The sequence below is a fragment of the Capra hircus genome, chromosome 27 (assembly GCF_001704415.2).
Source record: "Capra hircus breed San Clemente chromosome 27, ASM170441v1, whole genome shotgun sequence".
Lineage (NCBI taxonomy): Eukaryota > Metazoa > Chordata > Mammalia > Artiodactyla > Bovidae > Capra > Capra hircus.
The window spans coordinates 31,844,960-31,872,855 of NC_030834.1; the positions used below are offsets into that span (position 1 = coordinate 31,844,960).

General features: G+C 39.9%; 1 protein-coding gene across 3 annotated transcripts in view; it reads right to left on the bottom strand.

Annotated features, from left to right (window-relative positions):
• The window catches only part of TENM3 (teneurin transmembrane protein 3), a 454,641-nt gene that overhangs the window by 86,805 nt on the left and 339,940 nt on the right, over nt 1–27,896 (bottom strand). For 2 of the 3 annotated variants that reach the window (XM_018042106.1, XM_018042103.1), the window contains one exon: nt 3,496–3,642. In XM_018042106.1, coding sequence (XP_017897595.1) covers nt 3,496–3,642 — 147 coding nt within the window. Of the gene's footprint in view, nt 1–3,495; nt 3,643–6,157; nt 6,185–27,896 lie in introns of all 3 variants that reach the window. The other variant, XM_018042105.1, reaches the window with a different exon arrangement.

Consider the following 27,896-nt stretch of genomic DNA (forward strand, 5'->3'; position numbering starts at 1 on the left):
CCCACGGACTGTAGCCCTCCAGGCTCCTCTGTCCATGGAATTCTCCAGGCCAGAACACTGGCGTGGATAGCCATTTCCTTCTTCAGGGGATCTTCCCTACCTGGGGATCAAAACTGGGTCTCTGAGAAACCACGGGAGCTTCTATCGTTCTTACCTGGAGACAGAACTTTTCTGCCACTAGTCAGCAACTTTCTGTGTGTGTGTGTGTGTGTGTCTGTGTGTGTCTGTGTGTGTGTGTGTGTGTGTGTGTGTGTGTCTGTGTCTGTGCATGTGTGGTCTGTAAAGTTCTTAGAGTAGTGCTCTACAAATTTGCTCAGACTAGACTATGATGCATTTAATTTTTGATTCGAGTCAAATCAACCTCTTCATCTTCTCCTTGTTTTTAAGTTGCTTAATGGCAACCCACTCCAGTACTCTTGCCTGGAAAACCCCATGGGCAGAGGAGCCTGGTAGGCTGCAGTCCATGGGGTCGCTACGAGTCGGACATGACTGAGTGACTTCACTTTCACTTTTAACTTTCCTGCATTGGAGAAGGAAATGGCAACCCACTCCAGTATTCTTGCCTGGAGAATCCCAGGGACAGAGGAGCCTGGTGGGCTGCCGTCTATGGGGTCGCACAGAGTCGGACACGACTGAGGCGACTTAGCAGCAGCAGCAGCAGCAATGTGTTAAATGAAACTACTCAACTTTCTGACTAATTCACCATTTTTTGACACCAAATGTAGACAATGTAACTATAATGGCACAGCTCCCACATGTCATAGAATTTCAACTACAGTCCTTATTTTAAATGTTCTGTTTTACTGTTCTCAACTAATGGTAATGGTAATAATATCCTTAATCACCAGATTATGTGTCTTAAGTTGGTGTTTAGTGTGAAAAATATTGTCTGTATACACATAACCCATACTTAAGTTCAAGGAATCCTCTAGCTTGGGCTATAAGGCAACCAGGTTACAATCTCAGGGTGTAACAAAGCTGGTGCTGAGGTTCCTTCTCAGAAGATGAGCAAAATTAGGTTAGGGACAGGAATACAAATTATATGAGATAAGCAGAGAAGCCACAGGAGGTCTTCTATCAGGTCCGATTTCCCCTTGGAGAGGGAAGTCTAGAGATAGCAGAGCTCCATGCTAATAAGAATAAACAAAGAGGGACGAGGCCAATTCACAGCTGATAAATTCTGAGGAAAGAGAGAAACCGCCTTAGCCGATAAGGACACTAAAGAGTTGATCAGCCCCTAAATTACTCTGCAGCGGCTCTGCAGACTGGGCCCTGCAGTTTGCTTCTCTCTGCCCAGAGGTGTAACCTCCTCAGTGTAATCTCTTAGAACATGAGGGTGAAACATCTGATCAAGGAGGAAGGCAAGCTAGCCTTCTTCCCAGGGGCAGGGGCTTCCTGGGAGGGAGGGGAAAGCTGCTGTACGGGCGTGCAGAGGACTGATGCTGCGGTCTCTACGACAGCACCGGGGCACAGGGAGGCGAGAGAGGCAACTGTGTATTATCAGGCAGAAAAAGCTTCGAGGGCTAAGGACCAAACACCTACATCCATCAGGACAGACAGCAGAGCGCAGAATTCGTGGCTTAAGTTTCTTGACAGTCCGCATTAAAGGAGCACAGGGAAAAGAGTGAAGTTAGGCAGGAATGGAAGAGTGAACAGACAGCTAGGAATGGACACGGAGAACTGCAACTCGTCGTCAGGAAGATGAGAAACAAGGACCATTTGGTTTGAGAATGACTCTGTGTTGTGTGTGTGTGTTGGGGCGAGGAGGAGAGCTGAGACTTGGTTCTGACTACCCTGCTTCCTAGAGAACAGTACAAGGCAGGCCTTGTTTTACTGCGCTTCCCTTTATCGTGGGGAAGATATTGCATTTTTCACAATTCCAAGGTGTGCGGCAACTTGAAGTGGAACAAGCCCAACGTGCCATTTTTCCAACAGCACTTGCTTACCATGTGTCTCTGTCTCTCGTTTTGGTAACTCTTGCAATACTTCAAAGTTTTTCATTATTATTATATTTCTGATGGTGATCTGTGACCTTTCATGTCACTACTACAACTTGCTTAAGGCTCAGATGACGGTTAACATTTTTTAGCAATATTTTTATATTAAGGTATATATGTTGTTTTTAGACATAATGCTACCGCACACCTTAACAGGCTACAGTATAGGGTAATTTAAACAGTATCCGATAGGCATAACTTTTATATGCACTGGGAACCCACACCCCCCACATTCACATGACTTGCTTTTTCATGAGACTTGCTTTACTACAGACATCTGTCTGATGTTATGTCTGCTCTATTTGGAAAGGGAAGGGCCAATTCAACCTTCTCTGACAACCTTTTATGAAGTTCACCTAGTCAAGGTGAGCACTTTGAAAGCAAAAGAAGGAAAACTGGATAATGAGAGCTGCTCCTTACAATGTAACATAGCCCTGGCAATACACATTCTTTCAACACTTCCACAAACTCCTTTCTGTCTATTTTACACGTGAAACACTTGAAGTTTAACACAGTCAGGATCTTGTCTGTGGTCACATGAGGACTACGAGGTGGTGCGATGCATGTGTGCTCAGTACTAAGTCATGCCTGACTCTGTGACCCCATGGACTGTAGCCTGCCAGGCTCCTGTGTCTGTGGGATTTTCCAGACAGGAATACTGGGGTGTGCTGCCATTTCCTGGTGGAGTGAAGACCTGACTCCAAACTGGCACTCATAACCATCACCAAACTGCCCACGTGGACACTCCCAGCAGGGCAGGTTCAATGAAGGTGGAGGAAGGGAAACACACACTAGGAAGGTCACACGTGGAGCAGGTGACCAGAGTGGTCTAGACAGAAACTATAATAATTCCTTCTGAAAAACTCAGTCCGAAAGGGACACCAACAGTGAACAGCTCCATCGCTGGAGACACAGACACTAACTCTCACTCTCTACTCTCTGCGATCGAAACACACCAGCACAGAGGATGGGCACAACGGGAAAAAAATAAGTATTTCTTCACTCTGGGCTTACATGGGGTGGAATACCATAATCCTTTTCACAGGCTGTAAAGTTAAGGATAAAAAGACACCGGAAGTACAGCTTCAAGGGGATTGCTTTCTCTTCCTGGCCTTTCAACAGAAGAGCTTGGGAACTACCTTGCCTCTTTTGGACTGTTCCATTATTAAAAGACTGCTCTTGAGCTCCCAATTCACAGCGCCCTAAAAACTGCATCAAGGAGAATCATCACCTGGAGATTAGGACAAGAAATGGACAATAATGCACATTATACAGCAGCTTGGTTACCTTGCCTTTTCCCTGAATGATAATAATCTTGCATTTGTTTCAGGGAAAACAGGGAGCAAAATTATTCTATCAGCACTCATACATTTTTCAGTCAATCTAACCTGTGGGGATCAAATGTTTGTTTTTTTTGGCAACAGATAACCACGGGCCCACGAGAACTTATAAACCTGAGCTCTGGCACAGGCTCGCTTTCCTGCTCCGCGTCTCTCACCTCCCTCATTGTCCTTGCTGTCAGTGCAGAGGGTCTCCATGGCTACGTCGCATCCTGCTCCTCGCCACCCTGGCTGGCAAACGCAGTGCCAGCCGTTTTGGTCCAGTGTGCACCTTCCATTGCCGTTGCACAGACCGGGACACCCCTCTGCCAAAAGACAAAGAAGGACAACACAAGCGATTTGAGTATTTAAAGTCTCTGCACCTCAGCTAAACAGATGAGGGACACTTAGTGGGAACAGGCCTTTCGAAACAGCACAAATACTGTAATTGCACATGGATAGAAAGAGCAACGCAATCTAAGGAATCTGATTCTTATCCAAGTGGCATCTTTGATTGGCCTGACCCTTGAGACACCACTTACCTGTGTAGGACAGAAATGTCTGCAATGACCCACTAAAATTGCTGCAGGCCAGACAAAATTAACTTAATTTTTTTTCCCTTTTTAGCAAAGCAACAAGGTTGATCATTAAAGTGTGAAAAAAGCATCACAGCGGGATCATTTCAGAAGCCCTAGAATAGATTTTTAATCTGCTGTAAACATTACTGGTCATTGGTTAGGACACGTCTTCTTAAAAGTGCCTTGTTGCTTTCAAAAATTCCCTCTAAATTTAAAACCATGAATGTGTGGGTACGTGGCTATGAAGGATGTTCAAAAGAGAATGTTAATTTTATCTGGCCTCAGAGTTGCCGTATATTCATGTGAAATTACAGTGCATTAAATAACTGCACAAAGTATAGGCCAGTATCAATGACTATACTTTATGCTGAGAATACATTCCTTTTCACAGAATAAGCAAAGCCCAGGAAATAGTGAAGCAGCTTAGCATCTATTCTAACAGACACTAGGATTCAGGCTGCATACGGATGGGACGGGACTGACAGGATTTCCAACTGAATGTAATAGCTGTGCATATCTGATTACTCAGGACGGACAAAATGAAATACCGTAAGGACCACAGTAAAACATCGAGAGACTGAACAAAAACACGGTAGTGACGTGCTTCAAGACAGAGCGCAAAAGAGTGATAGTTTGTGACAATCTCCCTAAAGCTTTTATGCTGTTACCTTTATATCCTATCTTGTCTGCTTTTATGGGCAAGGAGGGAAAATTTGGGAAACAATGAAAATAATTTAATATATCCGAAATCTATAATTGTTTCAGTCTAATATGACATTAAAAAAAAAAAAACAAATTTTGCCACTTCCTACAGATGGTACCTGGCATGCAGCCAACATGATCTGTTTATGAGGATGACACTAGGGTAGGTTCTGGTGCTCTTATCTATGAGTGTGACATGATACCGACAGAAACGAGGGTATAAACGCGCTAAGATGGCAAGAATAATGGGCTATTAACCAGATCTCTTTGGAAAGAATTAATTTATAATTTGGTATAAAATATATATATATATTAGTTAATGCCTGCTCTAGCAGCTGGGGGTTTGTTCTAGCTTCTTATACCTAGAATGCTTTTTTTGGTGACAAAATTTAAGGGAACCATCTCTTAAAGGATGTTTATTTTAGGTCTGTATTAAAAGAATTATTCATATAACTGGCTTTCCCTCCTTCACTGTGGAACTTGAAAAGATCTCAAAGAGACTTTCTGTCTCTTCAGATTAGAGTTAACAGAAAGAAGACTGTTTTGACAGTCCCTTGCGGCGGGGTGTGATGAAATTAGACTTACGGACGCCATCAAGTCAGGAGAATATTAATTTTGCTGCTTCTTTTCTTTCAGACAATTACCGTCTGTTTTTATGGATTATTCAATGCCTAAAAGGTAAATTTTCCTTATGGATGCCTCTGTTTTTTTTTTTTTTTTAAAAGGTTTAATTGCCCCAGTGACAAAGGGGTGCAGCAGTCGACTGCGGGCACACAGGAAGTTATTACATGAAAGCCTGGGTACTGCCATGAATATTTTCATATTCCAATGAAAAGCACAAACAAGAAATTAAAAAAGGTAATCTGAGGAGCAAGGGAAAGGGACTCTTCTCTTCTGAAAGATATGGTTTTCATTTATTTCTATGATAACTGAAGACAAAGAATCTGCTGTTTTCTGCTGAGCAGAGTTATCATTTTCGTTCTCTAGAATGCACAGTATTTTGTAGTTTTTTTTTTTTAAAGAAAATCACAAAACATAAATTATGATATCACATATATTTTGAAACACTGAGATAAAGCCAAAGAAGTTTCCATATGAGGATAAATGAGATTTCTCTCAACATATGTTAACCAGAATCTTCTTTAGATTGACAATTTCTTATTCTGTGATAAGAGGGAGTGTTCGTGATTCTTTGATTTAGAATTTAAAGCTTATGAGCTGAATTGCCAACAATGAAGATCTTAAAGCCAAAAAAAAAAACCCAAAAAAACTCCATAAACAAAAAACAGCAAATATACTGTTATCTTCAGTTTTTGGTTCCAGTGACGACTAATGCTTTTACATAGGAATGAAATCTGTGATAACCCAAAATTATAAAAATGAGACACAGACACTGAAGTCTCAATACTTTAAATCCAAAGGATTTCACATAATGTAGGCCTGATTTACCATTTACAAAAATATGCAGGAAAACAATCTATTTTCATACCTACTACAAGCTAAACACGGTTATATAGAGATATATATGGAGATATGTCAACAAAGAGCAAGTATACAGTACCTTTAACTATCTTATCCAAATAGTGAGCTTGAGAAATTAAAAAGGAAAAAAGAACAGACAGACATTTCAGAAGTGTCACATGGGACAAGGAAATTTTCAGAATTTACATGCAAATTGAGCAGCTGCGGCTGACATCAGACATCACACGACAGAGATGCACTTCATATCTTCTACAAATGCAGTATATTCCCATTTTAGCAAATGCAGTCACGATTCCAGAAAATATTCAGCACTTTAAGGGAAAGTGTGCAGGTAAACTAACACTTCTTTTTGCAGATTATTTGGGACGGACCCACTCCGATTCTTCCTAAGATTATACCTTCATAACTAAGTAGAACAAATGGAATCAATTTTTGTCATTAGAGAATTTTGGAAATTTACAACTATGAGATATACAAACATCAAACTTTTGGAGGGGGTGAGAAAATAATTCTCTTTCAGTTTGTTTTGAACAAAGTAGTTTCATAAGGGTTATATGGTGGAAGGGCAGAAAGAACACACAGCAGCCCTGGAGGAACCTTGATGCATTTTTAGATCCTTTCTTTAATCTGTGACATACACCCACAGAAATTCTACTTCATTCACCTTCTCTTGAATCACTTGCATATTTACAAAAAATCAAACTTTAATTGTTAATAATAAAACAAAAAAGCAAATGTAATATAGTATTATGAAAAAGGCATGCATTAAATTCTATATGATTTACCCAGCAGCCCTTGACTACTTGTCAGACGGACAATGACGTAACCAGTATGTAGTCCATTAGGAAATACAGACTGTTCTAAGATCTTGTTTCCTTTCAGGATTCATACAGGAATAGGCTCTGTTTCTCACAAAAGCTTTGCAGACAGAGTCAGGATGAAGACTGAAGTCTCTTACTGTACCTGTCCATTTAATCTTTCATGAGGTTACAATTAGCCTACACCTTTCCTCTTGAACAGAAGCATAAAAATCCCTCTCTCTTCGCTCAACAGAGAGACCTAATATATTCTTAATAAGCCTCAAATCTTCTTGCTTTGTCAAAATTCATGCATCTTTAATGATCTAAAATTGCTTTTCAAAGACGCTTATGTTGATTATTTTTCATTACTGACATATGCAAGTGGTCGCGGAACTCTTAACAGAATGATTTAAACGATAACTTTCAGTTGAGCTACTAAAGCCTGGCAGTTCTGTCACGTGCATAAACAAAACCATAAATGGTTCAGACCCAGCTGTACCGTTTATATGAAAGGATGCTTCACTTTGCCACAGGATTCCATTAGAGGCTTCTGAATTGCATTTAAAAATAAGCATGTTTATAGCTAATTGACAATATATTGTTGGGGGAGTGAAGGGGGGTTCGAGAAACAGTGTCAGGCACTAACCTGCAATTATAATTTCATAAAATAATTGTTTCTCAAGCATTAAAATAAAACTATATTACTGTATAACATCATTCATATCATTTCTTAATAATTCCTTCCAAGCATTATATAAATCAGTAGAGTCCCATGAGTGCTCATTTGATATGGAGGATAAACAAGTGCCTTAAAACATTCTGGAGTTTCTGGTTCAGCCAGGTTTGAGGGAATTATTAATATCACTTATCAGAGTTGGAGAATAGCTTTTGGCTTTTACATCAGGTCCACGTCAATTAACACACCACAATAAGGAATATAATTAATCCTGATCTGGATTAGAAGTTCTAAAGGAAGAATAAATTAGAATCCAGCCAATCCTATTACTTTCGCAAACAATCGATTATGCAAAACAAGGAATTACAGGTAAAGGAAGGTTTGTTATTGGACCAAAAGAACCGCAAAAGTGGAGCTGAAATTAGAAAACAGATTTAAAGTACCCAGCAGGTCAAATTTTACACAAAGATTTAAATATTAAACCAATACAATACTGTAAAGTAATTAGCCTCCAATTAAAATAAATAAATTTACATTAAAAGAAAGAAAGAAAGAAAAACACTAAAAAAAGGAAGAAAAAAAAATGTTTATGACACATTTTAGAAACCAACCATAAGAAAAATATCTGCACTGAGGAAAAGATACCAAGATTTGTCATTTGCATTTTATATCATAGGGAATAGTTATTAGGCTGATAGGTTAAAACTAAGAGAGGAAGGAGGTAAAAAAAAAAAACAAACCACCTTCTACATTTTGGCCTCAAAGAGTAAAGTTTCCAACAATACCACAAGAGCCTAGGTCTAAATAATGAAGTCAAAAGAAGATGTCCATAGATGAGGTTCAAAGAATTATTAAAAGTAATAATTGCAACAATGAAAACATCATTATATAAGTCAATACAGGAAATTATCAGAAAAATGCAGGCATGTTGTAAAAAGCCATTAGGAACAATAATCATAAAAAATAATACAGTATATTTAAAAATTAATACACCTAATAATTGCTGAACTGCACATTAAGTTGCAAAAAACATCACTTTGAAAATGAGTAAGTGTATTCTGACACTGAAGGAAAGTTGTTTCTGGTAGATCTACTAAGAAGTTTTAAATTTGTTTTATAGAAGAAAACTCTATTTATAAATATGAGTGCTTGACATATAAAATGGAGCCCTTGGAAAAAAACTGTTCCCTGGTAAAATGTTGAATTCATAAAACACTTTCCCTGGAGTTTTGATTATTTATCTTTTAAGAAGACCAAATGGGGCATAAGTGGATGAGTATTACTGTATTTTCTGTAAGATAGTGGTTTTTAATCTTTTTCATAGTCTCAGTTCTCTGAGAAAAGTGCTGGGAGTTATGGATTCTCCATATTCTCCGGTTTCTCTCCCTGCCCCCTGAAAAAATGCACACGTGCTCACAAAGTGCTGCTTATGACCTGAGCATTGCTGGAGCCCTGGTTTCATAACTGGCAAATTATGAACACCTGGCTGATGTGTTAATGATGCCCGAATTTCTAGCTCTAAGCACTACATATCATTCTCTCATTTAATCTCCACCACAACCCCAGGATGTAAATACAGCTGATACAGTAAATAGAGATGAAGAGAGGAAGAGTGAGGCAGTCTGTGTGAGGTCACAGGCTAGCCGGCCAGGCTGCCTGGCTCTGGAAGGTGCACTTAACCACTGTCACAATGCCTCTTTTTAGACATTTCAGTTCAGTCACTCAGTCGTGTCTGACTCTTTGCAACCTCATGGACCTCAGCACACTAGGCAGGCCTCCCTGTCCATCACCAACTCCTGGAGTTCACTCAAACGCATGTCCATTGAGTCAGTGATGCCATCCAGCCATCTCATCCTCTGTCGTCCCCTTCTCCTCCCGCCTTTAATCTTTCCTAGCATCAGAGTCTTTTTAATGAGTTGGCTCTTTGCATCAGGTGGCCAAAGTATTGGAGCTTCAGCTTCAGCATCAGTCCTTCCAATGAATATTCAGGACTGATTTCCTTTAGGATGGACTGGTTCGATCTCCTTGCAGTCTTAGACCTTTAGAAACTAACAAACATTTTTTCTTCAGTAGAAGAAATGGATGAAAGAAGCTCAGAAGTACTGTGCAATCTTTCCTGACCTCATGTGAATCTCAGCAGGTAACTGTTTCCCAAAGTCACAGGGGGGTATTCCCACGTTTTTGACATCTACATGGCTTACTTGGCAAAGTGCACAAAACAGGTGAAAGTGAAAGTGTTAGCTGCTTAGTAGTGTCTGACTCTTTGTGACCCCATGGTCTGTAGCCTGCCAGGATCCTCTGTCCATGGGATTCTCCAGGCAAGAATACTGGAATGGGTAGCTATTCCCTTCTCCTGACCCAAGGATCAAACTCAGGTCTCTTGCATTGCATTGCAGGCAGAGTCTTTATCACCTGAGCCGCCACGGAAGAATGCAGGTGAGTGCTGGACATTTAAAGACGGAGCCCTTGATCTCCAGATGCCTTGGCTCATCATGGTCTAAACTGTCTTTCAAAATCCATTCGGATACACAGTCATCCCGGAACATAACAAATGAAACCACCGCTCTGGTTTCACATGCATGGGAAGCCCTTGTCTACTTGCTGGTACAGGTGGGCAAGGGCTCAGTGAATCTGAGATGCGGGAGAAGGGTGTGGCTCAGCGAAAGAATTGTTATTATACTATCAGCTCATAAACCTCCAGCATCACCAAACCAAACGATTAGCACTGTATCCTCTTCACACACTCCCCTTGAGGTGCTTCTTTCTAAAAAGAATGCTTTCTCTCTTCAAGGTCCCTGTTTAACATATTTTTCCCTTTACTTTTGGGGAAGCGAGGTGGGGTTGAAAACAGAATGATTTGCTCTTGTCTGTACCACTTAGCAAAGGACATGGATTCCACAGACCCCTGGGAAGAAGCCTGCTCACAGTCTTGTACCATTTTGCATTCCCAACATGGAGAGTAAGGAAGAATAGCACCTTTTAAGAAATTCTACCTACATGTTGCTGCCCCACTTGCTTATCTGTCAAAATTATGTGGACGTCCCTGGTAGTCCAGTGGTTAAGACTCTGTGCTTCCAATGAGGAAATGTGGGTTCGATCCTTGGTTGGGGAACTAAGATCTTACACGCTGCATGGTGTGGCCCCTCGCAAAAATAGAGAAAAACGAAATCATGGGCAGCCCTCCTCCCTCCGTTTCCTCTAGCTAACTGATAGTTCTCATTTCCCCCTGAATATGTCTCATGGATGAAGTCTAGGAGTACAAACAGCAGGCTAAATGTAAAAGGAGAAGAGAAAATATCCAGAGATCAATTCATGTCAGTTAAGACAGTCCAGGAAATCACAAGGCTTTAACGATACATAGACATATGCGACTTAATCTGTAAACCTTTCCCATTAGAAATGCAAACTCTGTGGGCATGCTAATCACTGTACTCCCATTGCTCATAAGGGATTCTTAATATCTGCTGAGCAAAATGATTAAATGTACTTATTATGGTATTCCTGCTCTGTCCTACATGTGCCTGCAGCTTTTGAAGACATTCTCTGAATAATACAAAGACTACCTTTTGTGAAAGAAGTATATGTGAACAATACCTCATTTTACATCCTTCCCCTCTCCTTTATCCATCTCTTCCTCTCCCCTTGCCCAATCCATCCATCCTGATTGAGTACTGCGCTATTAACAATCACTAGCCTTGACTGACTGTTACTATGTGCTGAAAACTATGCTAAGCATTTAACACGAATCGGCTCATTTAATCTTCACCACCTCTTTATTATCTTCCCTGTTTCTCAAATGAGGAAACTGAGACATGGGAAATTAAATAACTTCCTCCAGGTCAAAATGCTAGCAAGTGGCCAAAATTTCAAAGTCCATAAAACTTAACGAAGAAGCTCTGTGTACAACTTGGCATACAGAGAACGGTGTACCTGGGTAAGGCAGACCATAAGCACATCTGTTTTTGGATTATCAATGAACTCACTTGAATGAACAAATAAGACGAAAAAAATGTAGAAATCCTCAAATCAACATCAACAGTCAAAAGGAGAAATGGGAAAGTTAGATTAAAATCCAAACAACTTGAAATGTTCATTTGTGAACATAGTCTCATATGTTGAGGGTTCTTTATGTAGTTAAGAAATCTCTATGATGAGAACTGTTATAACCTGTTCTAAAAATCCCATGTTTGGGGAACCGATTGGCAGGGTATTAAAACTGAGGGATAAATCAGGGAAAATGAAAACAAATGTGTCTGAAAAATTAAAGAACAGAAGCAGTTCAGTGGATGCCTGCTGTATATATAAAAAAAAAATCAGCTGAGTGATAGCTGCAAAGAAGACTGCTCCTTTAAAAAGGACGTCAGAGGACTGTACGTGCCTGTTTGTGAGGAATTGGGATATCTGGAGGTCTTCCTGGAATAAGATTGATTCCAACTTTGTTTTCCCCTCACCATCAAACTGATTCTTCAAAACACAGAGAAGAAACAAAGGCAAACCCAGTTGCTGATATATCTCTATTAGGCAGTTCACAAGGGAAAAATACAAAGAGTTTGTGTATATTTGTATTTGTTGCTGATATGTGTAGTTATGATCTATTCACTGTTTCTGCTGTCAACAATGTGCCCACTTGGAGCATATTAAATAGGACCATATTTTCACTGGGCTATTGAATTCACTCCTGGGGATAGCCTAGCTATAGGGAAAGAAGACAGAATCTAGAATGCTGGAAATATTGCTCAGCTTAATTACAACACTAGAATCTTAGGGGCCCATCTCTGAAAGAGGGTAATTCAGTCGATGAACCCATAATAAAATACAGACATATCCTTTACTACAGCGAATACTGCAAAGGCCTCGAAGTCAAGGACAGATGTTTATTTAGCACTGTGTGTTTTGTAATACTTAAAAAATACAGTCTTAAAAAATAATTCACATTAGTATGTCATTAAAAGTTGTACATAGGTATCATTCTTTTAGATTACTCATATACCAGTTTCTGTAGGATGCCAGAAAAGCTACAGTTTGCAAATCAGTACATACTAAATCCATGTATTCCAACCAGCAACTGTTTAAATCAGTGTGCAGCCTGCATACCCATTGATCTGATGTTCCTTAATTGGTACCCACTGCACTGTTTTATCACGGATTACCCTGTCATAAAGAATTATAACACTGACATAATTTTAAACACTGCAAAACAATTTACTCAGGCTCCTTAAAGACATGTGTTCCCTCACCATTGAACTCTCATTCTAAGACTGAGATAAAACATTGCAAATACTTTATTCTATTTAGGAGCATCAAATAATTTGAATTTTAACAACTAGCAAGTGAGTTTTAACAACTAGGTTGTGCCAGTAGAGAAAAACAGTTTGTGCGTGTGTGAGCACATACATGTGAGCACACACACGTGCACGTGTTCTTGAAAGAGCTTTTGCTCCTCCAAAATTGGCAGCATATTTCTGAAAACCTGCTTTAAATAAATTGTCTTTGGAAGTTTGCATGTTTCATTCTTTTTAGAGATTGGAAACTTGGTGAAACAATTACCTGTACAATGCATTGCTTCTTGCATGCTCCTCCCTAAGCAAAATGCCATTCTTCAGTTAGGAACACTATTTATGCCAAGACATTCCAAGAAAGTGAAATAATATTTTTCCTGATTTAAGTCTGCCCAGGAAAAAAAAAAAAATCTAGATTCTATGGAAAAGGTGCTTTGAGGTAGACCAACATTTTCAAGCCAGCACTGCTGAAAAAGTGCCAAGACAAGCTGCAGAATTTTGTACAGACAACTGGGAGAATAATATTTGGTATCTTCGTTCAGTTTAGAATTTCATGTCTTACCATTGAGTGCATCTACATAACAGAAGTCACAGAGAAGCAGGCAGAACACAGAGAGCACCACTGATGCTGGCATGCACACAGACTACAAAAGAGATGAGTGGTGTTTGGCGTGTGATACAGGGTTTCTGGTACAGTCTTTACACATGGCATGACTTCATCTGCTGGACCACATACATAAACATGGAGTAACACATGTCTCCTTCAGATTCTCACTCCTTGTTTCAATTCAGTGAATGACATAAGCAAACCCACATTTCCATATGATTTCCTAGATTTAAAACAATCAGGTATATTTCAGTACCTTGATTTGGAAACTAAGCTATTCAGAAAAGTTCTTATATATGAAAATTAGAATACAAATGTATTTATTGTACACTAAATAAATATTTGGATCGCTAACATCCTGACACAATTAACTTGGTTACTGCAATTACCAAGTGTTAGTCACTCTGTGCCTCTTTGCGACCCCCTGGACTGTAGCCCACCAGGCTCCTCTGTTCACAGGATTCTCCAGGCAAGAATGCTGGAGTGGGTTGCCATTCCCTTCTCTGGAGGATCTTACCAATCAAACTTGGGTCTCCTGCATTGCAGGTAGATTCTTTACCATCTTAGCCACCAGGGAAGCTCTTACTGTAATTACCAAAGGGATGTCTTGCTGGTAGTTCCAAGTCTTGTGGCAGGAAAACCACGAAAATCATCTACTGATTTGGACAATATCAATGAGTTTTAATTTGTTATCTACCATTATTACTTTTGCCTACTTATAAAATTTAATATTTAAGAAAATTTATAGAATAAAGTTTAAGTGAAAGTGAAGTCGCTCAGTCGTGTCCGACTCATAGCGACCCCATGGACTGCAGCCTACCAGGCTCCTCCATCCATGGGATTTTCCAGGCAGGAGTATTGGAGTGGGGTGCCATGTTTATCTTCAGCAAATTAAACAGATTATCCAACTTTGTTTTTTCCTGATATAGTTTTAAAAATTGACAAGAGAAAGACCTAGTTATTTTACAATATGTAAGGAAGAGTGTTGTGTTTTCAGTAAATGGTTTACAACTTTCTTAAATCCTCCACAGTATAAATTGATTTTACCTAAACTGTTTTTTTGTTGCTGGGATTGTTATTTTTATTTTGGCAAGCTATGGATCCTATTACCAGTTATAATTTTCTGAATAGAAAGTGACATTTTATTATTAACACATTACTGACATTGTTATCACTGCATCTGTTCCTATGACAATTCAATCTTATGTGACAGGCATATAGATAATAATGTATCTTTATCACAGAACAGAACAAAGTTCACTTTGGCCTATTCCGCTGTATACATACAAGGTAAAACAAACAGTAATTTAGGAGACAGCATAGTCTAGTACTTAAGAGGATGGGCTTGGGAATGGTTCATGTGGATCTGGATTCCGGTTCTATTACTTACTAGCTGCGCATCCACAGAAAAGTCTTAGAACCTCTCTGAGCCTGGGTTCTGTCAGCGGAGATTTTAATAGCTTCTACTTAATAAGATAAGATAATGTACACTGAGAACTTTACATTGCGCCTTAGTTAGTTAGTTAAGTCGCTCAGTCGTGTCCGACTCTTCGCGACCCCGTGGACTGTGTAGTCTACTCCATCCCTGGGATTCTCCAGGCAAGAACACTGGAGTGGGTTGCCATTTCCTTCTCCAGGGGATCTTCCCGACCCAGGGATCGAACCCAGGTCTCCTGCATTGCAGGCAGACGCTTTAACCTCTGAGCAGCCAGGGAAGACTGTGCCTTAGCACACAGTAAACACTTGATACATAATAGGTACTATTAGTCAATCTTTTAAATAAAGCATATAAAAAGGACAAAATTACAAAGCGACTGGTATCTTTTAAGAGACACCAGAAAGAAAGGAACCTGACTTTAAGAAGAGCACCTCAGGACTGCCAACGATCTGTTTTCATAAACCAGGACGTCCACTCTGCCCCAATAATGTCAGGATCGTATCGGCTGCCGCATGTTCACCTCCTCACGATATACTCCCTTTAATGGGACCATCCTCCATATGAACAGGCTAGATCCCAAAGTGCAGACAACCCTACTTTTATATTAACAAGTTTTCTCATTGTCTCACATAACCCTCAGATGGTACAGATGCACAGTTCCTAATCAAATGCCAAATCAGCTTTTTGGAAGAAAGAACACATCACCAGTTGCCCTTATATATTTTGTGTTCCCTCATTAGTGACTTGAGCAACGTACATTAATATTTTCTACAGGGCTATAAATCTTCGTATAATCTGCTCATAAACTTGGAAATGCAAGTCACTTTTACAGTAACTACTTGGGAAGTAAGACATCTAGATATTCTATTTTACATGCATATCACAATCCCCAGACTACAATTTGGCTGAAAAATTTTCATTCTGTTCTTCACTATGGGATGTACTGAGCAGGCCTGACAGAATATACATTGCTAACTTTTGAAACAGAATGATCTGAGTTTGTGTATCACCATTCCTACAAACAGGAGGAAATTCACTGTCACTTGGCTGAGAAAAGGGTTCCCAAGAGCTTGTGGTTGTCATCATGGGTGCTATGCTGGTACACCCAATTGAAATGGCCCATCTAGACTTTTACTATGTGGCTTGAACCTACACTGATCACAGATCAGAGAATAAAGCTTTTGGCGGCAGGAAAGTCAGGGTATGTGCAGTAACCACGTGGAGAGTTTTCTCTTTGCTTTTTATGATGGTTTTTTTTTTTTTTTTTTTATGTATGGTGAGTTTTTTCCCCTGCATATGCCAATGTATTTGGAGTGGGTTTCTCGCATGCATAATAATCACTACTGGGGACTCATCTTAAAAGCCAAGAGCGGAAGTGTATGTGAAAAGCATTATTTTACACTTCATTGTTCATGTGGGGACTAATTAATGAATACCTAACGCCATTAATTCACAATTAGATCACTTATGTTTAGCCGCATGCTTTCTGTGCATACATATATAAATATTAATTTTGGATAGAACGATAATCATTCAGCTTCATAACAATTAAACAGCTGTAACCTGTCTCGTGTGTTAAGTCATGGAGCTACAGGCAAGCTCCAGAAGCAGATGGTCTTACCCACCCATGCTTAATGTTACAGACTTTTTAAAAAAAGAGGTGTTGACAAATCAGAACAAGGAGGCATAGTTTTAATGCAAATCGGCCCATTTGCAATGGAGATTACCCTAAAAACTAATTTGGTGTATAGGAAAAAAATTAAGCTCTGTTGTTAAAGGAAGACATTATATTCCATTTGGATATAACAGATTCCCCACCAACATAATTATTTACTAATTTCATTCAACCAACAGCGTTTAATGGAAAAGCAGCTGGCAAAGTATTCATATTTATGGACCTCCTCTGAACTGCTCCTTAATTTATCCAAGGCACATGTCTGTTAAACCCCAGAAATAATAGCCATATTTCAGGCAGCTGTTTTCCAGCACCACTAAAGAGTACTCAAAGAAGAGAGGGTCAATGAACCCATCATGAAGAGGAGCAATAGAAAAAAATTGGCTCGAGTCACACGGTAATCTGTGAAAATAATACGTTAAATATGAAAAGGGAGAAAGGCCACGGCTTTTGCACCGACTAACACCGTAACTGAACTTGCATTTGAAAACCAGGTAGGTGGAAAAGGAATGGTTTCAAGATGAAAAGAGGCTATTTTCAATTTGTCACATTCAAGAAATGACACAGAGAAATTCCACCATTCAAAGGACACTGAGGTATCATTGCAGGAAGAAATAGTCATGTCCCTTAAAATTGTGGGCTTAATGTTTCCACCCTTACATGACACTAAATGCAAAGTTCTGATTTTTTGTTTTAAGGCAATAGGATCTTTGTAGATAACGAGAATTACTTAAAATTTACACAAACACTTCATTAGGTGACTGGTGGTCTATGATTACCTGTCTTCAGTTTACCGAAGACAGTGACATATTCATAATCTGGCTCTCTTGTAATCTTTCTCTTCCTCACTAATACTATGAAAATATCAACTGATAATATATTATTTTGCCCTTGGTTTCACTCCCAAATGCCTTGGAACTAAACTTCTCAATAAAAGCTTCTGATGAAGACTTTAAAGGAGCATCTTTCATCTTTATTTCTGGTTAAAGGGTATATCCAGTCAATGGTGCTTTCAAACTTCCTCTACACTAGATGTGGTGGAAATTAAGGTATTAGATGATTTTTAAGAGATGCAAATTGACACAGTATTCCAAACTAAAAAAGATGCTTTAGTATATTAGTGAAGGAACACAATGGCATAATAAAACATTATGATATACATTTGATGTGCTAGTTAAGTGGTTTTTATCCTGATACCCTATCTTTTCATAAACTTTTAAAACTATAGCATACAACATTTTAATTCAAATGAACAGATTAAACATCTTCTTTGCAATTAAAAGTTATAATTTATAAATTGGTTCCCTAAGACACAGAGCACTTATACAATAATGTATTTTGAGAGACATAAAAAAACTAGCTGGAAAACCTCTAAGTTCATAGTGGGGATAAATACAAAATGGTAAGAAAGGAGGGAACTGGTTTGTCAAAGTGTATTTCAAGGTCTGTCAGGTATATTTCAATGACACCTAAAGGATCACAATATAGTACAAATAACCACTATTTTCTTCTACTGCTCTTATTAGAGAAAAAGAACAATGGATTTAACCCTCCATTTTTTTTTTCCCCAAACACACAGTACCTCTAAAGCCAGAGGGCCTCAAAGTAAGCTGAGTAGGAGTAAGGTTAATTTATAGCAGCTCTTGGGACTCAAGCTACACCACAGGAAACAGACTGGAGGAAGATTTGTGTACAAATAACCACCACAGGACAGAATTCTTTATCATACAGTCGACTCTAAAGAATGTCAAGCATATTTCTTCTAAAGAACTCAAAACTCTCATCCTTATAGGCTACGTGTAAATCATCTAAATGGAAAGATCTATGTTAAATCCAAATACACTTAACCAGAAGTATCTACATTCAGAGCTGACTTTGAGAAGTCCTAAAAATGCCCCTTTTCTGAAGTATAGAAACACACGCGACATTTCCCCAAACGAGGCCACTGTCACTGGGGTTTACACTGCTGCCGTGTGAGCAGAGTCTCAGCTTCAGGCTGCTGAGGGCAAACACAGCAAGAAGGACTGGACAGAGGAGCGCGTGCTCAGCTGCTCGGCTGAGTCCGACTCTCTGCGACCCCGTGGACTGCAGCCCATCAGGCTCCTCTGTCCATGGGACTCTCCAGGCAAGAATACTGCAGTGGGTTGCCATTTCCTCCTCCAGGGGATCTTCTCGAACGAGGGAGCGAACCGGCATCTCCTACATCTCCTGCATTGGCAGGCGGACCATTTACAGCTGAGCCACCTGGGAAGCCCCAGACAGAGAACAGAGGAACTCAGATACCTGAGGTTCACAGCAAAGGGTGTGAAGGGGGTGAAGTTAAGTGGGCCTCAGGAAGCATCACTATGAACAAAGCTAGTGGAGGTGATGGAATTCCAGATGTGCTATTTCGAATCCTAAAAGATGATGCTGTTGAAGTGCTACAATCAATATGCCAGCAAATTTGGAAAACTCAGCAGTGGTCACACGACTGGAAAAGGTCAGTTTTTATTCCAATCCCAAAGAAGGGCAATGCCAAAGAATGCTCAAACTACTGGACAATGGTACTCATTTCACATGCTAGCAAGATAATGCTCAAAATCCTTCAATCTAGGCTTCAACAGTACATAAACTTCTGTCTGCACAACTTCCGGATGTACAAGCTGGATTTAGAAAAGCCAGAGGAACCAGAGATCAAATTGCCAACGTCTGTTGTATCATAGAAAAAGCAAAGAATTCCAGAGAAACATCTACTTCTGTTTCATTGACTATGTTAAAGCCTTTGAGTGTGTTATCATAACAAACTGTGGAAAATTCTTCAAGAGATGGGAATACCAGACCACCTTACCCACCTCCTGAGAAACTTGTATGCAGGTCAAGAAGTAACAGTTAGAACCAGACATGGAACAGTGGACTGATTCCAAACTGGAAAAGGAGTACAACAAAGCTATATATTGTCACCCTGCTTATTTAACTTATATGCAGAGTACATCATAAGAAATGCAGGGCTGGATGAAGCTCAAGCCGGAATTAAAATTGCTGGGAGAAATATCAATAACCTCAGAAATGCAGATGACACCACCATAATGGCAGAAAGTGATGGGGGACTAAAGAGCTTCTTGATGAAAGTGAAAGAGGAGAGTGAGAAAGCTGGCTTAAAGCTCAACATTCAAAAAACTCAGATCATGGCATTGGTCCCATCATCTCATGGCAAATAGATGAGGAAAAAATGGAAACAGTGACAAACTTTATTTTCTTGGGTTCCAAAATCACTGCGGATGGTGGCTGCAGCCATGAAATTCAAAGATGCTTGCTCTTTGGAAGAAAAGTTTTGATGAGTCTAGACAGTGTATTAAAAAGCAAAGACCCTAATTTGCCGACAAAGGTCCGTCTAGTCAAACTGTGGTTTTTCCGGTAGTTATGCACAAGATATGAGAGCTGGACCATAAAGAAAGCTGAGTGCTGAAGAATTGATGCTTTCAAACTGTGGTTTTGGAGAAGACTCTTCAGAGTCCCTTGGACAGCAAGGAGATCAAACCAGTCAATCCTAAGGGAAATCAGTCCTGAATATTCACTGGAAAGACTGATGCTGAAGCTGAAGGTGTACTACTTTAGCCACTGATGTGAAGAGCTGACTCACTGGAAAAGACCCTGATGCTAGGAAAGACTGAAGACAGGAGCAGAAGGGGACGACAGAGGCTGAGATGGTTGGATAGCATCACTGACTCAATGGACATGAGTTTGAGTAAACTCTGGGAGATAGTGAAGGACAGGGAAGCCTGACATGCTGCAGTCCACGGGATCACAAATACTCCGACACGACTGCGTGACTGAATAACAGAGCAAAGGGTGCTTAGGTACATTTACTCCTGTTCTTAGGGGTACATAAACTGATGCTGGGGGAGATAAATCGTCACAACAGTGAATGAGCATTTATCATGATGGCTCTGGGGACTGTGGATTATACTGATGGTCACCCAGCAAATCAGGAGCAAAGTTCTGTGAAGATTCTAATCCAGACTTTGCCCAGCATTTGTCTGATTTGAGGGTTTAATTCTCCCGATGGTCCTGAGACCCGATACTACTTGTGCAGGCAGGTTGACAAGTTAAGGGAGTTAGCAAATTAAGGAGTTGGGATTAACATGTTAAGGGTGCTCAAAGTTAAGGTTGCAAAGCAGTTCCCAGAAAGAAGAAAGTGAAGTTGCTCAGTCGTGTCCAACTCTTTGCGACCCCATGGACACCAGGCTCCTCCGTCCATGGGATTTTCTACGCAAGAGTATAGGAGTGGGTTGCCGTTTCCTTATCCAGGGAACTTCCTGACCCAGGGATCGAACCCAGGTCTCCCACATCATAGACAGATGCTTTCCGTCTGAGCCACCACTTGATCTTAGCCAAAAGGCCAAGAAGAAGAGTCAATACTAAAAACCACTCTGAAGCTTTAGAAGCTACAGATTGTCAACGTTATTAGAGATTCAGAGCGATTAAAAAATCTAGACATACAGCCTTATGCCTCATGTATGATGGAAACACAGGGCTTCCCAGGTGGTTCAGTGGGTAAAGAATCTGTCTGCAGTGAAGGAGATGTGGGTTCAATCCATGGGTCGGGAAGATCCCTGGAGGAGGGTCTGGCAATCCTCTCCAGTATTCCTGCCTGGAGAATACCATGGACAGAGGAGCCTGGTGGGCTACAGTCCATTGGGCTGCAAAGAGTTGGACACGCCTGAAGTGACTGAGCATGCATGCACACACACTAAAATTTCAAATTTAAGACGGTGAACTTTTTTTGTTGGTTCGGGATTCCTCTCTTCCGCAAAGGTTACTGAACAGTGAGTGAGATGACTAATTTAGCTTTAAGTGCAGATCTGCCGTCGCTGGCAATGCTGGCTTCAGTTAAATGGAACCCTGGCTTCATTCACATCCTTTGAGGCTGAAATTCGTACAGATAAATTAAAACAGACTGATAGAAAATAACAACTTATACAGTGAGGAGAAAAAGCACTTAGAGGAGAGTTGAATTAAAACTTCAAAATGGACAGCGAGTGACCATGATCTTCAACAACGTCTCGGATTATCCAAGCACTTCTTCACAAAAAATGAAAATAAATGGAATACGGTGACACTGACTAGTGAGACAAACACAATCTCTGTGATGTGAATACTGAAACCACGTAGAGAGAGGGTTGACAACTTAGCAAAATGGGGCCTCCATTATTCAGAAAGGTCCAAGAAACCAGTTTTGCATTTTTCAGAAGAGAGATTAAGCGACCTCATTAAAAAAAAAACAAAAAACAATTCTGAGGGGATTACAGAGGATCAAGCACTGTTTATAAAACTGCTAACTGAATAAATCAGACTCAGAGAAAGAAAATAATAGCGAGAGGCCCCCAGCGGATGCGACTGTTATCTCAAAGGAAGAAACAGACATCTAAAAAACCAGCCTGGTTTTCAGGACATGGGTGATTCTCAGTGAGTTGTGAAGGAGGCTTTCCAGGGTTCTCTTAGGAATTGCCAGGCTCTTGGTCACATGAAATTACTTAAGAATCACTGAGACTGCAGGGCAGGAAGAAACTTAAGGTCTCCTTTTCTGCACATTCCATGGGACACTTTCTAGCCTGTCTGGATTTTTACTACCAACCAAGGGGAATCTCCTCCCCTCAACTCCACACCTGCCCTGATGGTCCACCTCCACCCTACACGACATATCCTGTCAGGGTGCTACAAACTGCAGGGAGAGGTTGTTCTTGGAACCAGCATGCTATAGGTTCCTGCTTTAAAAATACAAGCATCCTGATCAATTCCTGAAAAGAGAAATCATCAGTAAGGACTCTCGCGGGAGTCCAGTGCTTGGAATACCATGCTTCCACTGCAGGAGCACAGGTTGGGAACTAAGATCCGGAATGCTGCACCGCCAAAACAAAACAAAACAAAAAAACAAAAAACAATCATTGAAAGTGAGAATTAGGGAAGTTTATAGCTGTGTAAGTTCCACCATCAAACCTGCTGCTGACAAGAGAAAACTTCTGTTTCGATGGGCGTTTTGTAACATATCTGGTGACAGGAAGGAGTTCTTATAGATGAGCTTTGGTTTCCATACATTTCAAACCTTATTTCTGCTCCGCTACTTATTTTCCCGGGCTTCCCAGGTGGCTCAGTGGTAAAGAATCCTCCTTCCAGTGCAGGAGACTAGGCCTCAGTCCTTGGGTCAGGAAGATCCCCTACAGAAGGAAGTAACCCCAGTATTCTTGTCTGGGAAATCCCATGGACAGAGGAGCCTGGCTACATTCCATGGGGTTGCAAAGAGTCAGACACAACTGAGCGACTAAACAACAACCTATTTTCGGGGCTGTAGTTCGGGGCTCCACAGGACAAATTCGTTTCTTCCTTTAACCTTTGACTCTGTTACTCTGATGTCCCTAGGTGAGTCAGTGGGTGGGAGGAATATTCCCAACGGCTAGCACTAAGAAACAGAGCGATACTCATGTCTCAGAAGAATACCCAATTAAATGGAAACTAGGGAGATGGTGATGGACAGGGAGGCCTGGCGTGCTGCGATTCATGGGGTTGCAAAGAGTCGGACACGACTGAGTGACTGAACTGAACTGAGGCTCAGATTCTCCTTCGCTGAATCCTCAAAGTGCCCACAGCCACTCCAATGCAACGGAAAAGTGTGATGGAGAAGTTGGGAGTGGAAAGAGACCAAAGTCCTAACTGATCTGCAACATGTGACCATATAAATCCACGGTCCCCGTGTAAGATTCTAGAAGGGGCCCATGCAAGTGAGGGGCCCTGATGCCTGAGCTTCACCAGCTTCACAACAAGTATGTCAGTGGCCCCATCAGAGACCCCTTTCTTAACATGATGCTGATGGACGTGAAGCCTGGTCTCAGAGCAATCATTTGCTGGTGTAATGTGGTCCTTACAGCCACTTGTTAAGGGAGAAATCAGAGTTTAAAATATAAAAAGATAGTTTTAGAATTTCCATATTTCATACCATTATGAATGTGATTCTTAATTTGGGAGAGTTCACAAAAGCCACAGAGAATATTGATTTTGTCATCTCAGTGAAGTATATATCAGCGAGGTCATTTTGTTTTCAAATTTGTCACCTAAATGTTTTAATTTAACAACTAAAACACTATTCTTTCACCGTTGTCCTGAGGTGAGAATTAGAATATCAAGCCTAAGCCATGCCCATACATGGCACAGTTCCGCTCTTTCTTTTACCCCCTTACTGTTTAACAGATAACTCCCCAGCTGTGTATATTGCATTTTCAATTTCTAATCTCCAGCACCCCTAAGCCCAGAGCACTGTGGTATTTATTAGAGGTGTGCTGAGTACTCTACTAAGACTAGGTTTTGTCTGAACAAACAAAGCATGTCTTTGTGATCATTAACGATCTTGTTTACCAATGTGCTAAAGAATTAGAATAAAAACAAATAGCCAGTCTTTTGTACCTTAAAGGAATTAGGATTTCCCCTAGGCCAAATATCCATTTGCATTGCCTGAAAGTACATGAAAATCAATGTAGCTCAATAAACAGCTCTGTGTTTGAGACATAACTAGAAGAAAAATATCACATTAGACTCCGTCTTTCATCACTGTGATTTTAAAGAGCAACACCTCCTCAACTCCCATCCCAAACATATTAACTTCTTCTTAAGCCATATCCAATTTGAGACTAGGTCACTCTTTATAATAATGAAATGGAAATTATATTAACTCACTAGAGTAAATTTGCTGGATAGCCATTTGTTTTATCTTTTTAAAACAATTTTAGCACTCAAAATGTTGTCTGCGTTATACTTTGACTCATTTATACTTAACAATGAAATAAAAAACTCTAATTTGGTAAACATTGCTAGGCACTTTAATAAGTGATTTACATTCTGGTATTTCATAGGATCCAACAACCCTATGAGATAAATAAAATTTATGGTGAAAACATACTCAGGGAAGTTAAATGATTTGCCCAAAGTCACAGAGCAAGCAAATGATGTAGCAAAGATGCAAATTCCAAAAGCTCTTAAACATCAGACACTCTGCTTCAAAATCTCATATAATAGGACCATTATAACCACTTCACATTTGCAAAAAAAAAAAAAAAAAAAACCCCAATGGAGGCAAAGAACAGTTAAATCAGTGAATAAATCACAGGATTGGTTGGGAAACATTTTTTTTAAAATTTCAAAGCCCATGCCTTTTCTTATTATATTACACTGACTTTCATTAAGAAATAGTATTCAATTATCACAGATGAGCTGATCAATAATTGCTTAATGGATAAAAATGCATAAATTAACAAATGAAATGTAACTGAGGCACATAAATGCCACAAGAAAAATGAAAATGGAAGTTAAATGAAATTGAGAAAAAAAAGGGAACCCCGTGCTTAACACTAGCAATTTTTCAAATTAAGCAGAAATTATCAATACATTCTCGAATATCAAGAGCCCCCAGTGGGATACTGTTCAAGAGACTACAAAGAAATTAAAAAACACTTCTCTCCTAAAACACTCCTCTCTCTAACAAACAGATGAAAACCAAAATGCCCAAAGTTTCACACCTAAATAATTATGATATTGTCAATGCTTACTGGAATGGAGATTCAGAAATTTGCTTGGAATCTTGTTCCAGGATTTAAATAAGTTTCCAGCCTTCATTAAGTCTAATCACTTTTAAGCAATTTAAGCCCATTTGCTCCATTTGTGTCTGTGGGGAAATCAGCATCCAATAGGGGATTTGCCACACGGAGATCTGAGCCTTCCTTACCTTCCTAACAACCCTCCACTGGATCAGCTCCATCATTCAGTCTCCCTCCTCCCTACCCTTCGGGTCACAGCCTCATCTACAGCCTCCAATGCTCTCAGATACAAATGGATGGCTCTAGGGGCAAATTTCTTCCAGCCATTGCGGAAAAGAATATTTCTTGGGGGAAAGTACAGGTTAATAATACTTAAAATTCGGTACTTAGGATTTATCATTGACCAAGATAGTTAGCTAGTGTGACACTTTTATGGATTCTGCCTCCAAACATCTGTTCAGTAGAGGCTGTCGTGGTATTTGTGGTGTTTCTACGTCCCATTCACTCCAACCATAGGCCATTCGGGTAACTAGCCTCTGTTTCCTGAGCGAGAAGAAAAGAGAGAACCTCTGCAGGGTCACAGATTCTGGTTCCAATTAAATACATTACAAATAGTGAGCCTACGGAGTTAGGCCAAGTATCTTCCAGTTCACAGATCTGACTTTGATCCATCTCAATTCTCAAACTACAGAATTGTTTAAGTTTTGTCATATAGAAATAATAATATAGTTATAATATAGTTATAATAACATTCTAATCTGTAATAATATTCTAATTCTGTCAACTATTACTTATAGACCACATAGTTATATTTAATATTTTTAGATTAATTACTGTATCCTCTAAATAGTTATCTTTCCAATCTTATGAAAAACAAAGATAGAAACATGAGTATGATAATCTTTTGACCAATTATGGAGTGTTTGCTTACAAAGGAGCACAGTATGGTAGTAGAGCATCTCTACCAGTGCTATTAGTAGCAAACTATGCCAGTAATCATTGCTGGTGCTTCCTTGATGTGATTCGGTCATATGACTCTTAGTTTATGAAAGGGTCCAACAATCTTAAATGGTTTTGAGGGGAGGAAGGGAGATATCTTCATTCTGATCATAGTATTTCTAAAAGGAGATTTCTCTTTGTTTCTTTTTTTTTTGTTTAATCTGGATACATCACTAATCAAAGTCTAACCCAAGAAAGGAGAAGGACTTGGGACAGCAAACCTGGGGATGAATTTGCTGAATACATGATTCGTAATGAGAGCAAAGTGTGAGCACACTAATAAAAATATCAGAATGCCATCAATCCCTTCAGGTAGTTGGGTGTTCTGCGAATACTCTAAATTCATAACATATTTTACTCTCAAAATGCCTATGGTTTCATGGAAGCATGAAGAGTTTATGAAGACAGCAAGATGACTAATGAAGAATATTCTTTGCTTTCTATTGGGAACTTTTGTTTGCTTCTAACTGTTTAATTTCTCCTCCATCTCTCTTTCAATTAACCTCCCTGTTTGTATTCAATGAGATGGCACATAATACGGAGAAAGTAAAAAAAAAAAAATCTCGCTGATTTATGAGTCTTCTTTCATAAAGTGAAAGCTCCTTTCAGCCAGACGCCTAAGTGTTGAAATCGAGAGGAAATGAACAGAACAGTAACTCTTCTGAATGAGAAAACATACTGTAGTTTCCTGGGCTGTTTAATCAGTGGCTCACAAAGGCCTCCTTTTAAAGGACCCCTGAGACTTCACTTTGGACATATACACAAGGTAGGAAGTAGACACGGAAAAGCAATTGGATCTTTGTATGCAAAAATTTGGAATAACTACTTCTGAGAGTACAAAAGAGTAAAACAATGATTTAAAGGTTCTCTACATCTTTTAAAAGGTTCATTTCAAAGATTTATTTTTAAATGAAGCAGGTCCTTTTCTTCTACACTGTCACTCATATGGAGTATAAAAGCAACAAAATAAAATGAAACAATAGAAAGTGGAATTGTTAACCACTGCAAGACATGTTAAATTATAACAAAAAGACCTGCTACTAACAGAAGTCCCCTTTCTTCCCAGACGCAGGGAAAGTTGTTTAAGACAGGTCCTCTGTGGGAAACTAACCCTGTAATATTACCAACGTCAGTAAGGATACCCAGAGAATGATTTGTTTGGTGGCTGTTGGCTGACAAGTTAAAACTGCCCATGGATAACTCTACAGTACACTTCCCCATAGTCCAAGCTATATATACATGTGTTGGTTGCACTTCCCAGGATACAAATAGTCCAGTATATAACATTTCCCTTCTAGCTAGATTCAATTCACTTATGATGGGGGTGGTGGGGTCAAAAAACACAATGGAGTAGGATTAGAAGCACACTCTTCCTGCCCTGCTTCTAGTGTGCATCCATTCTGGGAATGGGGCATGGAGCTGCCTGATCACAGGGATACCACACTGTCTCTTGTACATCCTCAGAAAAGATGCAAATCGTGGTTGTCAACTATTTTCTGCCTTGCTGTAGCTCACAAGTGGGGCTCGCGTGAGCAACAGGCGGCCCCTTCCCTGTGGAGCCTCCCTTAAAGAGTAGAGGAGGGCAGAGTCTCATGAGGGAAGATGTTAGGGGTGAGCTCTCTGCAAGGGTCCTGCACGTGCACGTTGGCAGTTTACCCCAGTAAGACTACAGGCTCCCCAGTTGTTGGCAGTAGCTCACCTTTAACAGGTGACCCTGCAAGGATGTTCATAGATAAGAGTTACCACAAAGGCCTGATCTTCAGAGAAACACCATTTCTCAAAT